At 37.7% G+C, this 15,570-nt stretch overlaps 1 protein-coding gene across 1 annotated transcript; it reads left to right on the top strand.

Moving 5' to 3' along the window:
• Positions 1 to 659: 659 nt before the first annotated feature.
• LOC103622003 (adenylate cyclase type 1-like) lies at positions 660 to 15,332 on the top strand. The gene is made up of 6 exons (XM_008640887.2): positions 660 to 3,513; positions 4,633 to 4,779; positions 5,166 to 5,264; positions 9,204 to 9,318; positions 11,131 to 11,255; positions 12,084 to 15,332. The coding sequence occupies exons 1-6, from the start codon at positions 3,418 to 3,420 to the stop codon at positions 12,420 to 12,422; spliced, it is 921 nt and encodes a 306-aa protein (XP_008639109.1). The 5' UTR covers positions 660 to 3,417; the 3' UTR covers positions 12,423 to 15,332.
• The last annotated feature ends 238 nt before the right edge of the window (positions 15,333 to 15,570 follow it).

The raw sequence follows: 15,570 nt of genomic DNA, 5'->3' as shown, positions 1-15,570 counted from the left end.
GTCCATCAACTCAGGGTCAACCCAATACAATGTTTATGCAAAGCCTGAGTGACATTAGTCATGCATCTTACTCAGTGGGGGGTGGTCATGCCTTGGAGGCAGGTAACATGTAGTATGTGAGATAACCTTGGGATGGGGATATATGTCAATCCAAAGAGGGTAATTTTGCCATGGTTGCTGATTCAACAGCAGGACATCTTCCTTTATCTCCCTTGGCTTCCAGCTGCTGTGTGGCTTACCAGCTAAAAAGTACTGCCGAGCACTGTCCTCTGCAAGGGTTTCAGCAGAGCCTGGTTGCAGTGTCTCCACTCCACTCCGCTCCGCTCCGCTCCGCTCCCCTCTGCTCGACTCCACTCCATCTCCGCTCCACTCCACTCCGCTCTGCTCCGCTCCCCTCTGCTCGACTCCACTCCACTCTCCGTTTAGTCCCCCCTAGATAATACCATGTGTGGAAAGTTGGGTTTCAGCAGAGCCTGGTTGCAGTGTCTCCACTCCACTCCGCTCCACTCCGCTCCACTCCGCTCCGCTCCGCTCTGCTCCGGTCCCCTCTGCTCACTCCACTCCACTCCGCTCCACTCCGCTCCACTCCACTCTGCTCTGCTCCGGTCCCCTCTGCTCGACTCCACTCCACTCTCCATTTAGTCCCCCCTAGATAATACCATGTGTGGAAAGTTGGGTGTGCTGACTGTGTTCCATCCAGGGAGTAGCAACCATACTTCCCCCTATATTATACTGTTATCTTTAATTTTACTTCAAATCTTTTCCCCACAATTTCATTTTTAGCAACTGAACCCTCTCAGAGTCAAAATTGTAGTTAACAGTTTTGTATCCAAAAAGGGAAGAGACACTTGTTAGGTGTATTAAACATGTAGCATTCTATCATTAGCAATGGTGACATCATTAGTGCCTTTCCCTGCTCTTATATATGATTTTGCCACCACTTCAGACATGACTCTGATAGTTTGATTTAAGCCATTAGCTCTTCACTCAAGAGCCCAGTTCTCTACTTCTTAGTCATGGGTGTTCCATGCTCTGAAACCTTTGTTGTGATTCATACATAATGATGGATGTACTGAAGAATCTTTTCAATCATTTCTTCCAAAATGAACACTTTGGGCCACAACTGGGCAAGGCAGAGGAATTTGATCACATATTTCCAGATCAGAAATGAACAGCCGCTGCCAGTGATTGATCAACATCACTACTCATACAGTGTATCAAACTGATTACTCCACTTACCTACCCCTACTTGATTCCCTTGATTAGTCCAGAAATCTTCACACCCTGACTCAAAAGAGTTTTGTTCTTTACGATGGTATTCTGCCCCATATTGTATTGGTAGGTTAACTGAGAACCCTAATATTCCTAGGAAGAAAATAACAACAAAATTTCTTGTTGAAAAAATAGAGGAATGGATAAGGAAGCCCCGAATTGATATTTTATTAAGATCATCAATTCAGTCAACAAATCTCTTTGCTGTTGTCAGAATAAATTTTCCCATATTCTAGTGGGAGGTAAAATGGAGTTGCAAGATTGGTTTGGATTTTCAGCTGAAGAACCTTTTGTTTTTCCTATTAAAACATTTAAATTCCAACAGTAAAACTAAATGCCAGAGGCCATTTCACATGTTTATAGAAAACAGTAAGTTTTCTTGTAAGTAAAACATACCACCAAAATAGGCGAAGGATATTTTAAGAAAATAGCATATGAAATTTAAACAGTGAAAGAAGTGTCAAGAAAACAGCTCACAAACAGAAAATAGATGCTTAGAATAAAAGCTTCAGGTGTATTTCTTGCAACTTAATTGCTGTTTAAAGTTTACTGATATTTCCCTCTGGAACAAGTTCTCTTTCTTATTATACAAATTAGATTAGGAGCTGAGAATTTATTTAAAAAGACAACAATTCCTGAAGAATTTAAGTTTATAAAATCAGTTCTCTTTCAGAATTCTTTCTACTTGTAAAGAAATTTAAAAATACAGAATAAACTGCAGGGCAAAGCAGACTGTGTAATTTGAATAGAAAGGTTGTTTCCTAAGTTTTGTCATGGAAAATAAAACTTAGCTTCCTGAAAAAAAAATCACATGAAATAATATTGTTAGACTATACAAAGGCAAGAGGTGACTGGTTTTCTCCTACTTCCATAGGAATGGATACTGAGAAATTATGTGGACTTTGTAGTAGATCAGGACACCAAATTCCAGATATAAATGGGACACCAACAAAGATTAGAACAGGTTCATCAATGGTTTATGTGCTTTTGTTTTCTCAGCAATGCCTGACAATTTGGCCTTCTGGTCTTCTACTGACTGTAATTAGATAAACAAAATCACATTGGGATCACAGCAGAAGATTTGTGAGTGTGATTGAGGAACAAAGAATAAGCTGAGATTTCTGTGAGATGAATTATATGACACTGCTCAAGCGTTTTCTAACTGAAATCGGTGCAAGGCCAGAAGTCGCTCTAAGAACAAGGAGCAAATTCCAGAGAAGTAATTTTGCAGATGAATCTGTGAAGGACTAGGCTGGAATATGCAAACCTAGGAGTCCCAAACGCAATTCCTAGATATTCAATATTTTTCAAATAAGAGGTCTGATTTTTAACATAGTTTCCTATTGTATGACTTGCAGTAAGTCCTGTGAGTCAAGCACTTGTAATAAGATGCCAGTATCTTGGGTTAGGGACCTAAGATGTGTTAACTCCTAAGCACTCTTTCTGAATGCTGTCATTCACATGAGTAACAGAATTTCTGTTGCGAAGGAACTATATATGTTTTCATGACAAACACCAGCATAATTAAAACAATCTCTAGAGATGTTAACTATCTTTATATCACTTTTTAAAAATTGTAGTTCATTCTTAAGGATGCTCAATTTTAAAATCTTTTTATCTGTTGAAATTATTGTCTTACCAGATTTGTTTCAATTTACTGGAAGTTTTAAAGGTTTGCTTTAAGCACTGGTGATTCTCACTGGCTTCTCTTGTTTGAAAGATGAATCTTATACTGCTGCCACTGCGTTGAACTACATGGGAAGTAATTGGCCTCCAAGGCCAATGTGACTTAAATGGGATTATTCTGGCTTACTCTGTAAATATATTGACCATCTATTTAAAAGAACAGAGAACTACAGAAGATACCAATACACTTAGCTATCAAACCATGAAAACAGCTGAGAGACTTTTGCTTGAATTACTAAGGACTTAAAGGGATTTTGCCTAATGTAGAAGCATGGTACAGGAGAACTGCTCTCATTCTACATTTGTACTCTATATTTGTTCATTTAATCCCAAAGGATGAATTAATAGAAGGTATGGATGAATTAATAGAACCTATTTGATACGCTCAGCTAGTTTTTTGCTTTTTGGAAAGGTTTTTCTTTTCCTCTATCCCAACAGGCAGAAGAAGAGAGAGATGATATGGAGAGAGTCAAGCTGGATAATAAAAGAATTCTTTTCAACCTGTTGCCGGCCCATGTTGCACAGCACTTTCTTATGTCTAATCCAAGAAATATGGTAAACCCAGATAAAATTTAAATACATGCCATATGGATGTGTCCCTGTGTTGCTTGGGCCACCTTCCACCTGTATGTCTTCAAGAAAGGCTTGGAAAAAACTTTACCCATGTAAAAATAGTAGCTTTGTAAAAACTTCTGTTCAAGAATTACTTTGAGATTATTTCTTTTCCTGTATGGTCCTCCTTCTCTGAAGAGTTTTAATAAAATTCAGGATAAGGGAAGGTTGTCATTCAACATCAATATAGCCAAGTACCTCCATGTAAATCACTTTTTTTTTTCATTTTCCAATCAATGTAGGATATTGGGATTTATCACAGTATTGCTTGAGCTCAGTTTGGTTCTGAATGGTGAAGCGTATGAACTGCTAGACACTTCTGTATTAGGCACTCTAGTTCTGGAAAGTATGCTACCATTACCAAAACCATCTATTTAAAAACACAGAATTGTACATACTCAGGGAAGACACAGATTAAAATAAAAGGCTGCAGTGACTAAATAAATTGGTTCAGGAAGGCCTTACGAGAGTCCTTCTGGTCATCTGAAAACCTTCAGCACTGGAGTAGCCATGATGTCCATGATATGGCTCTTGAGAGTGTGGGTCAAAGTATTAGAACCACAGCTGAGTGATTTTGCTTTCTTTGAGCCTTACAAAGTTTTAAGCAGAAACCTTACCATACAGAACATCATCCTATTATATAGGATTCCACAATACATGGAAAGACTTGAATGAGTGAGGCCAGTTTTGTACCGCAGGATAAAATTGGTCCATCTCCTATTTTGCTTATAAAACAAAATTGAGAAAATTATTTTTCTCATACAATAGAAGTTCTATAACTGTTAAGACTCTCTCCAAATTTTGGGTCACTGCTTCTATGTCTAAACAGAAAAAAAACCTAAGTTGTTTTAAATGGGTTTAATACCTTAGGTGTTAATTTTCTATTGTGGCCTTGAGTGAAGACCTCTTTCAACCTTATTTTAAGAAGTCTGGTTTTCTCTCTAGAAAAACTGATGGCCTTTGTCCTAGCTATTGCTTAGCAGTAGAATAAGTACTGCAATAATGATGTTTAGTTTAGATTAATCTTCTAAAATAAAAATTATATCTGCTTATGAACTACAGGACCTCTATTACCAGTCATATTCACAAGTTGGAGTGATGTTTGCTTCCATCCCAAATTTCAATGATTTCTACATCGAACTGGATGGCAATAATATGGGAGTGGAATGTTTACGCCTGTTAAATGAAATTATTGCTGATTTTGATGAGGTAAGGTCTAAACACTTTGTCTTTTGACCATATCAGTTCTACCAAATAACTATCAATGAGATTATCTGTAGTAAATCATTGTATCTTGAACTGTTTAATAAAACAATACTGTGAACTTCCTAGTTAATCATAGTTGGTATCCACTGGGCTTCTCCAAAGTGCCAAATTTGTATTTTTAGGCACATGACTCTGACCTAAAATTTCTCTAATATAGGAAGAGCATCAAAATGGAAGTTAATGGCCGTTTTTTCAATGACCTCAAAGTGGGCAAGCCTCAACTCAACAAATATAATATGGTTTAATGAACTTGCACATATTGTCTGATAACTATGGTTGCTTGTCTAAAATATTATGTAATATTTAACAGTTTTATGTTTTAAACAAAGCTTATGGACAAAGAATATTATAAGGACATTGAAAAGATCAAGACAATTGGAAGTACATATATGGCAGCTGTGGGACTTGTACCTACTTCAGGAACTAAGGTGAGAAGATTTTACACAACAGTCTTACGTGAAGGAACCATTTTCCTTCAATTTCCAGAGGAACATCAGAAACACAACTAATTCTGTGTGATTATTGATAACTTCTTTACAACATTTTGAATCTGAAATTCAAAGAACAGTTGAAGCCTGAAAAGGAAAACTGCCACACTTGCTTATATGGCTCCACTTGTGATTTCATTGTCTGCAGCTTTGAATTTCTTGCAAATTGGTGTATAAAAGCCTCTAAATCAGAGTGGTAGTGGTAAAACCTCGTTCTTAGATGGCCTTGTAAGATGCAGGGAAAGGGAGACTCTAGGTGTAATGAATTACTGCAAAACTAGCAGAAGAATATTAAAATGCAACTTTTACATATATATTTTTAGTATTGAAATCTAGATGTAACCTACAACTAAAATAAACATAATCTCCCAACCCCCAACATGGACAGGAACTTTGTGCTAGGTACAATGCTGCACTGGACCTGGTCCCTCCAAATCAGCTCTTCTTTGTCTCTACTGTTAGCATCCTATTTACCGCTTTAATTACTCAGCAATTTAAAAAAGTCAAAGTCATTTCAAACCCACTAACTCTGGGGCACAGTTCTTCTGTATCTTCATTACTACCCTTGAGTGTTATTCTTACCTTAAGTTACTGTCTTGGAACAGAGATTTCCTAGATTTCCAAGCAGTATCTGGAAAGTCAGAAAACCCTGTGGGCATTATATTAAATGTATTGTGTACAGAGTACTATGTACGTTAGTAATTACACTAATAAAACTAAATAATGAAAATTTTATAAAATTAATAGTATAAGAATAGCATGAAAATTAAAGCAATCCATTCACCTCATCTGCCCAGAGTTTCCAGACAGCGCTCTCTTGTTCTGATATGTATGAACATATGTCATAGACATATGTTGAATACATTGGTGCATATGATTTAGCATTGCAAAATAAAACAAAATTAGAAGGCAAAAGCAAAAAATGCCAGAAGATGCCCTGTGGACTCTTTAGCAACAATTTTCCCTATTAAGTAAATAAAAAACAAGACCACATTGAAATCAACAGTTAGAATCATGTTGGACTATGTCATGTCACTAACCTTCTGGTCTGCAAAGTATTTCCAGCTGATGCCTTCCTTTGTATCCCTCCTAGAAATCTATGCATTAAAAAAAAAAGGTATTTTTAAAAATCTGTTTATCCTGAAATGTTTGACTCATGGGTTCTGGGACAGGCGAAAAACATTGATCTTTCGAATTTTTTCAGTGTGTGATCTGAGGCAAACAGGCAATGACATACGTTTGTGTCTGCTATAAATGCTCTTTGAACTATAATCCTCAAAACAAGTGTGTTATTGGGTAACTTTGGCAGCATATGTTCCTAAACCTAAACATGTTTGTCTCTTGTATTTCATAGTTGTTGAGTGAAGGGTCAGCTGAGTTAGTCCAGTACTGAAGATACTATTCTGAGCTTATGATAGTGATGCATTTTAAATCACTGCAGAAGATCTTGTACAGTACTCTGTCTTCCATTTAAATATTGGGGCAAATTTTGATCTTTTCTGTACATGCAGAATTTATTTGAAATTCTGTATTCCAGAAAGAAAGATCTTGTATGAAACAGACAATAATTTTTACTTTAACTTAGGGTTTCAGCTCTTCTCCTCTTCTGGTAGTGATCTCTCCCTACTGTTCATGCAATGCAAATGAACAGAAATTAGTCACACCCTCTTGCCAATTTCCAATAGTTCTTCAGCATACACCTGTATACTAGAAGTCTGATAATCTTGGCTGGCCTGTCATGCACAGACACTCACTGCCAGCTTCACACAGTCCCTGGGCTGTCCTATGGAGTCGTATGTGTCCATGGGAGCCATAAGACACTCAAGTGCCTCTGGTCTGCCATCTGCCAGGAGTCTCCCAGCTTCAACAGGAAGTCTGGTACAGCCTCTGATTGTGAATCACTAATTTCATACTAGGATTTGGACATGAACAGAAAGCAGTGGATGGGGTTAATTGGGCTCTTAACTGAGGATATTTATACACTTAAGAGGCCAGTACCCTGAGGAAGTTAAATATTTAAATCCCATATTTTACTGGACTCTTGCTTCTGCACCTTGACTTCATCCAGTGACTACAGTAAATGCACATTGCCTCTATCACAGTGACTTTGCTGTGATGCTCTTGGCAGTCTTTCCAGTAACGACTCCAATGTTTAAATAAATAATTGCTTGCCAGTTATATCAGCAGGGCAGCACACAAACCAAGCTCTTGTAGATCTTTTGCACAATTTAAATTCATTTGGTCTGTATTTCACCAGGATCCTGACTTCACCAGGGTCCTAACTTTGTGGTGTTCTTCAGTGGAGGTTCAAAAGAGTTTGCCCTGATCCTATTGAGACGCATCTGTCACCTGCAGCGCACTCAGTAATTGTCACCAGTCCTTTCCCCACCAACCCTGAAGGGCATTGCAGGAAAACAGAGCATTTGTCAGACAGCAAAGAAATGGAAGATAGGAAACATAAAGAAGATTAGAAATCAAATAAAACTATGCACTACTCCCTCCCTGCTCCAGAAATTGAATATTTTTTCCTTCTCTGTTGGAAATGTATCCATCAGCTCTTTAAGCTTTGTTTTGGTGATTCTGGAAAAGAGTAGAGCTAGCTAGTTCACATTGCAAGAAGCAGAATGCCAGATATTCAGGCAGGTAAATAAAATATCTTTCCCAAAAATTGGGACTGACACAAGGATGACTTTCATAATTTTTTGTAAATTTCCTAGCCACATGAAGCAACCATTTCAAACTGAGGTGAATAAAGTGAATAGCATCCTGTTTCTCAGCTTTTTCAGCCACTGTTAAGCACTGAATTTATAAAATCTCTCTATCATAGCAAAAACTCAGCAAGCTTTCATCTCATGCCAGCTTGCATAGTCCTGTTGTGTAACACCCTACTGAAGCTGCCACTGACCCTGCATTTCTTTCACCATGTCCTACCTTTAGCCCACTTTCACTTTGCAAATTCGTTCAAAAATTCATATTTCTTATTCGAATAAGAGCAGAAGATAAGAGCAGTCATACTGAGTTGAGTCAAAGGTTTATTCTAGTAACCTGTCTTTAACTCACCAAAGTTAGATCCTGGAGGGAGGGCATGAGTTACAGAACAAATATGCATACCTCACTTTTCCACTTTCTAATAATATTCTCCTTAGGTTTTTACTACTTTGTAGCAAATATTTCTTTCATGATCTTAAGAATTATGTTAGAATCTTGCTAAGTTTTGGAATCCACAATATCCTCTGAAAATTAGTTGCACAGTTTAATTAGACTGAAATTGTAAAAATTATTTTCTCATGTTTGGGGTTTTATTTGCAAGTTAATACTTCACCATTTCATTTGATCTCTTTGGGGCTTTTTGCTTTGGTTGATTTAGGTACATTTGATAACAACTCCCTTCAAATTTCCTGGAAAGGAAGAACATAGGGGTGTTCTGCATCTCGCAGGATTAAACCTTACAGGAATTTTGTCAATGGGAACAGCATGCACCCCATGGGAGCTGGGAGCTAGCAAAGCCCCAAAGGGAGAAGAGGGCAGAAACTATAGTTATTATTAATCCTCAGGCAAATTAGTTTTGTAAGAAAGCAGGTTATATTCCCTGCCACACTCAAAACAAACATCTGCAGCTCTCTAGCAACAGAACCACTTTACCATGGGAACTTTGCATTCCATTATTCCCAGAAATAAAAAGGGAGAGAGAGAAGAAAAAAATAGCAGAAAAAAGAATGCATATGTTGTAGCTACTGTGAAAAGTTTCCTTTCACAAACAGAAAAATTGGTTAGATTCTTTTCCTAAGCCATCTGAGCTTCTCATTATTTTTCACTTTGGTATTTAACCTGCATCTCAGTACCATACAAATCTAATGTGGAACACTATTTTGTTTCTAGGCTAAAAAATCAATTTATTCCCATCTGAGTACACTGGCAGATTTTGCAATAGAGATGTTTGACGTTCTTGATGAAATCAACTATCAGTCTTATAATGACTTTGTCCTACGAGTTGGTAAGTCACGTTTCTACAACTATCACACAAGCAGAAGATTGTTTTTCATTGGTTTTTCCTGTGCTGTCAGCAAAGGATTACCTGTCCTGCACTCATGATTAAAACTGAAAATTCTCTGTCAGGGAGAGAGTCACATCCATGTAGAAGGTCAGCAGTCTGGATCATGTGCATTAGTATTAAGAAATTGTAATTGCCTCCAATTCCAGTGTGTTTACTTAATCTATGCACCCCTAAAAGGAAACTGCACCATTAATTTTATACAATATTATGAGTGTACCCAGTTTTGTGGCTTACACTGCTTTGCATTGCTAAGCTGCTGAAAATTGGGTTTTACTGTATTAAGTTGCATCTGCAAAAGCTTTGTCGGCATCAAAAGTGCAATGGAAACTTTTGGTCCACAGATGCCAAATCACCTTAACCAGTCCTGTTTTCTCCAACAAATCTAATCCTCTGGTTTTGAGGACAACACAACCCTTTCCATGCAATCCTTTACATGTTATTACATATCTTACCACTCAGAATCCTTTCAGCCTTCTTAGAGATCAAGTTCCCTGCTTCCCTTTCTTCATGTATCCGCTCCTCTCCAGTGGTACTTCCACTGCTGTTCTCCTTTTATTGCATATTCTAATACTGATAGTTTTCTCCAGCTTCTTTCTCTATATATTTTCATGGCTGACTTGTGAGAATGAGCTGGACAAGGGGAAAACTGAGGTTTCTAGCAGTGGAAGATTGAGAAAGACCAAAGACATCAAAGGCAACAATAGGAAAGTTATACATCTTTGACCTCCTATACATCCTAATAATTATAAACACCAAATTCTCTTTGAACTCTGTTATAACTTGTCTTTCCAGGTTCACAAAGGATCAGATATCTAACCCTCATTCTTCTGCATAAATTACTTAGAAAAGCCCTTGCACAGAATCTCATGCAGGGTTTAGTATCTGCAGCTCTTCAGGGCACACTTTTATCTTCCAAACAAGGTGTTGAAATCAGTCAGAAATGTAGAACTGATCTCTGCAGTTTCCAAAAAAATATGCTTGAGCCATTTTCAGATACTTTTGTCTTCTTCCAGTCTCTCCAGAATCTGAGTTGTCTAGTTAACAACCAACCTGACATACGTCCCTTACCCCAATCCTTGTGTATTCCAGGCCATTATTTCTGTTCCACTTGGAAAACCTCCATTAAAAGGTTTTATATGTGCAACTGCAGTGGAAGTTGTAGGAAACAATTAAAGATCTTTAACAGTTTGTCCCATTTTCAGCTAAACTCTGCACTACCACTGCTTTTCTTCTTTTCTTTAGACAAACAACATCCACAGAAGAATCAAATTTTTCTGTTGCCTACATATTGCATTTCCAGTAAGATATCTCAAGGAATGTCTTTGTCGTGTTTCTAAGCCTTTTACAAATGCAGAAGTCCACTTGGTATCAATTTAATCATAGAATCATAGAATATGCCAAGGGATCATAGATTATGTAAGGGACCCATCAGGATCATCAAGCCCAACTCCTGACCCTGCACAGGACAGCCGAACAGTCCAAATGTCCAAATGCTTCTTGAATTCTGTCAGGCTTGTTGCTGTGACCATTTCCCTGGACAGCCTGCTCCAGTGCTCAGTCACCCTTTAGGTGAAAAACTTTTTCCTGACATCTAACCTAAACCTCTCCTGACTTGGCTTTATGATGTTAACATGTATTACCCTATTACAAAAAAAAAATTCTAAGACACTTGTGTCAAATCTGTTTTGCAGGATTCATGTTTCCCTTGGATAATATACTGTAGTGAAAACCAAACTCATTGTTTAATTTTAGGTATTAATGTTGGGCCTGTAGTGGCAGGAGTCATCGGAGCCAGAAGACCACAGTATGATATCTGGGGGAACACTGTGAATGTTGCCAGCCGGATGGATAGTACTGGAGTGCAGGGAAAGATTCAGGTGAGTGCATTCTAAGACAATTTTGCAAACTCTACATACCTCCTGTTTTATATGTGGTTACGTTTTCAAGAACACTTAGAAAATGCAGCCTCACTTTTTTCTTATGGAGATGGCAACTCTCTCCAGATTACTCACCATCAGAGGTATAGTTGTTTTCCATCTTATACACTTCTTAGAGACAATGAAATCCTCAAATAAATCATTTCCCATCAGAAGAAACAAGAGTTCTCTGCTTCATTGCACAGTTGGAGGCAAGCCTGGGAATGCAGACACTGCCAGTCTTTCTGCTGTAGAAATTTTGCCTAAACAGGACCTACAAGGAAAGGATCTATGTCCATTTGCATCTTCCTAAATTTTATGTAGCTCTAAAAATTGCTTGGATACTTTGGATTGGAGAGTCAATGCAGACAGAGAACATTGTTGTTTTACTATGGCTTGACTAGAACCTATGGTGTTCTTCTCAAAAGCTCAATGAACACTTTCAGTCATTTATCCAAAATACCTGTCTGATCTCCAGGGATCAAAAGGTCTTCTGCAATAAATTAACATCACTGGAACTGATCCAGCCTACAATTTGGTTATATATTTCTGTTGGATGGAATTTAATCTATCTGTGTATTTATTTAACTCAAGACCAGAAATTCTGCTTCTCAGATTCCAGGTTGATCTTTACTTCCCAAAGAAAATTCTAAGGGAGCCTGAGAGCAGCTGTAGGTGCTAATCCATTCTGCTTATGCATATTTCATGACAGAGTAGTAAAATGGAGAGGGGTGAGCAATTACATGAACAGAAAAAAGTAACAGGTTTGGTTTTTTTTTCTGTCTTCAGGTGACAGAAGAAGTTCAGCGGATATTAAAAAGGTGCAGTTATGAATTCGTGTGCAGGGGTAAAGTCAGTGTAAAGGGAAAAGGTGAAATGCTGACCTATTTCCTGGAAGGAAAGGCTGATGGAAATAATTCCCAAACAAGGTCTTTAAACTTAGAGCGGAAAATGTACCCTTATGGGAGAGCAAACATTCAAACAAAACTGGGCACCAGCTGTCCATCGGTGTCCTCAGTTGCTAGCTTTACTGTAAAACCTGGGCTTGGAGCAGGTCAAGCGTCTGCCAGTCACACAAACCAAACACTGCATTATCTTCCTTCTGTGCCAGCTGTGAAGGAGACATAGAACAAAGGAGATTTGGTTGTGCCACTTGCAGTGAACTTGGAGAGCAATGGTTGCCTGAATTTTTACTAAGAAGTCAGAGGTCATAGGCCATGGCATTAACCAAGGACCACTACAACCCAACCAAAGAGAACTTGGGGACTGTGTAATGAACTCTTGGGATAGAACATATAAGGGCTAGCAATTCTGTTATGAAAAGTCAAAACGGGATTTTCTGGAAATGAGGAATATTTTCTTGGCATTTTTAAACAGTAAATAAAAAAAATTAGATAAATGTGAAAGCAATTATTTATGTGTGTGTGTATATATATGTTTTAATCTATATATGCACATATACAAACAGTTCTGTGTAGACTTAACAGAGATTTATAGAGATGAAAATAAAAATGTGTATTTATTTACACATCCACCTGCAGTAACATAGCAAAGAGATTTCTCTTTGCTGTCATAGCCAGAATTGTTTGGCCTGGGATTAGCAAAACTGCATTTAACCATCAAATGTGGGATGCCTGGAGATTCTCCAGGGCTACAGCAAGACTTTTAGAAACTGTGCTCCCAGTGCATGAATTAATGCAATGAAAACAGTGTTTATTGTGTTGTCAAAGGCAGATTAATGAAGACTGGATTCAGCTAATTACAGAACCCTACATATTTTTTTAAACTCTCCTTGCATGCTCCAAAAACTTCCAAAAACTTTCAATCAAACCATTACACTAGGATATAAGGTAGATAAACCACAGAGCTTAAAGTTTAGGCAGAAGAACAATATATATTCTTTCCATTAAAAAAAATACAAGAGTGGTAGAGCTTAGAATTTGCTGCCTCTTTGTAGGTTATTTATGACTCTGTGCAAGACAGAGGAGCCACCCTGCAAGCACAGCAATATGCTTATGCAATATAGAAACATTCCTTTATGTACAGTGCTGATTTTACTGAGGAGCAGAAGGATGGTATTATTTCAGGCTTTTAGAAATAGCACAAGTCCTGTGGTTCAAGTTCAGTATTTAGCTTTGACATTCTAAACAGCTCAAAGAATAGTCCTGTACTGGTGACAAACATGCTGTTGCTAGTTTTGCGACATTTGTATGTTTGCCGACATAGTTTTATATATTAATCGATTTTTAAATTTATGCCACAGTTTTATTATATCTTGATTCTATCCAGACTCACTCTTCAAAGCTGTACAATTATAGAAAGCTATAATTCTGAGAAACAAGCACAGTCAAACTTTGTCAAATGAGGAGCACTGGTAAATGTGCCAGGAGAGCAAGGCCTGCTCTTAATCTGCATAAAAAGAAATATATTTTGGCTGCTTTTTTTCTTCATGGCAGCCCACATCATATTGTTTATGGTTTCATCCTAAAATGATGATCTGGATGTGAAATGTGGAGTGCAACTCCATACTCAAGGTGCAAGTAGTTGAAGGTCATCCTGCTGAGGGACATGTACTCCATGGAACTGTGCCATAGTGTCCTGATGGGGATTCACAGGCTAACTAACCTCACTGCTTTCCAAAAGAGAAGCAAAACTTTACATTGTCTAAAAACATGAAAAGCTTTCTTTTAACCAGCAAAAACATCTGCCCGCCCCCCAAAAAAAAAAGATCAAAAACCAACAACAACAACAAAAAGGTCAAAAAAGCCAACAAAACCAACAAAAACAACCCACAAACCTAAAAACCCCACTCCAGAACACAGAAGTTGTACAGATTGTACAATAGAAAACTTTCACGTACTAGATGTCACATTTCCCTTCGGTGGGCCTATTTTGTTACAGATTTCAGTGGAAAAAAAGTTCTGAGAGATTCCCCTCTAATCAGCTTTTGCTTTGGAGCAGTAATTTTTTGTGTTAAAAGTATATGACAGCACTATGTCAGCAGATGCAAATGGCTAAAGAAATGTTGCAGGAATTTCTGTTCTCTGTATCAGGATACTGTGGGACTCCAGTGTTTTTCAGCAGAGTCCTAAATTAATTTTTATGTACCCTGTCTCCTAGGTGCTTCATTACAAAGCTGGGAAAGTTAGTCTTAAGATTAAAGTGACTATAAAAACCTGAGAACTGTTTCCTAATTGTACTGCACCGGGTATATGCATCCTTATTGAGCTGAAGAAAGTCACTGCATTTCTTTATCTCCCTAAGAGCTACCCAGTTCACAGCTATTCTTCTAGAATAATTTATTTTTTTGCTTTTGAGGCATTCGAATAGTTTTAAAAATATACATGTAGAGAATACAGATTTAAAAGAACAAATATTTACATAACTAAACTGAGTAAGTGGCATTCATGTAAAGCACACTGCATAGTTATGTTTTCTAACAGGTTTATAGGAACTAAATCATCATGTGGGTAAGTTAAATATTTAACCAAGTTGGAAAGCATTATGTGCAATAGCATTAATCACTCAGTTCCACTCTCAAAGAGCCCATGCTTACACAATTTTTGAATCAGTGAATTTGGTATAATTTCACTGATAATAATAAAATAAAAGCATCTTCAGATCCTAGCAGTAGATCTGGTAGTATGTGAACACATCAACAAAATACTCGCATTGACCCACCCCAAAGCTTTCAATGAAATTACTTATTTGTTACTCTTTTTACTAGGCTCAAGATATAGGCATCTTGCCACTGTTTCTTTGATCACTAAATGGACAGTGAGCACAAATGAATTGTCACCTCTGCTGATATTTTTTGTGACTGTTCTCCTTCCCAGACCCATTCCCAGCTTGGTAATGTCAGTGGAAGATCATGTAGCAAGGTAAATTTAGATTATTCATGTTAACATTTTAAATGATTAGCAGGTGCTAATTAAGTAGAATTGGTCCAAAGATTTTCAAAGCCTGATCCTCTTTTCCAACAGCCAAATAAGGCATGTGACTTTTTGTAAGAATGTTTTCCATGTTGAATGGAAAGTACAAGACAGGCACAGTCCATCATTGGCTTCTCATTCTGCAATTTTGGAGGAGGTCTCTGCCTCCCAGAGCAGGTTGAGTGGTCCAGGATGGCTTCTTGGTACTGCAGGAAAGCTGGTGTGTATGTCCTAGCTTACATAATCAACGATGGTATATTTGGAGTTAGTTTCCAGACTTTAAGTCACAGATTTATGGAATGCTTTTGGGTTGGAAGGGACCTTAAAGATCATCTAGTTCCAAC

This window comes from Corvus brachyrhynchos, unplaced genomic scaffold, assembly GCF_000691975.1.
Source record: "Corvus brachyrhynchos isolate BGI_N302 unplaced genomic scaffold, ASM69197v1 scaffold49, whole genome shotgun sequence".
NCBI lineage: Eukaryota > Metazoa > Chordata > Aves > Passeriformes > Corvidae > Corvus > Corvus brachyrhynchos.
The sequence above is the reverse complement of the archived record's forward strand: the minus strand, read 5'-3'. Positions and strand labels throughout refer to the sequence as shown.

Excerpts from the sequence above, each read along its gene's own strand:
- LOC103622003 (XM_008640887.2), top strand. The coding sequence starts at position 3,418 with ATGGAGAGAGTCAAGCTGGATAATAAAAGAATTCTTTTCAACCTGTTG. Across the intron at positions 5,265-9,203 it reads TACCTACTTCAGGAACTAAG|GCTAAAAAATCAATTTATTC; the intron begins GTGAGAAGATTT and ends TTTTGTTTCTAG. Across the intron at positions 9,319-11,130 it reads TGACTTTGTCCTACGAGTTG|GTATTAATGTTGGGCCTGTA; the intron begins GTAAGTCACGTT and ends GTTTAATTTTAG.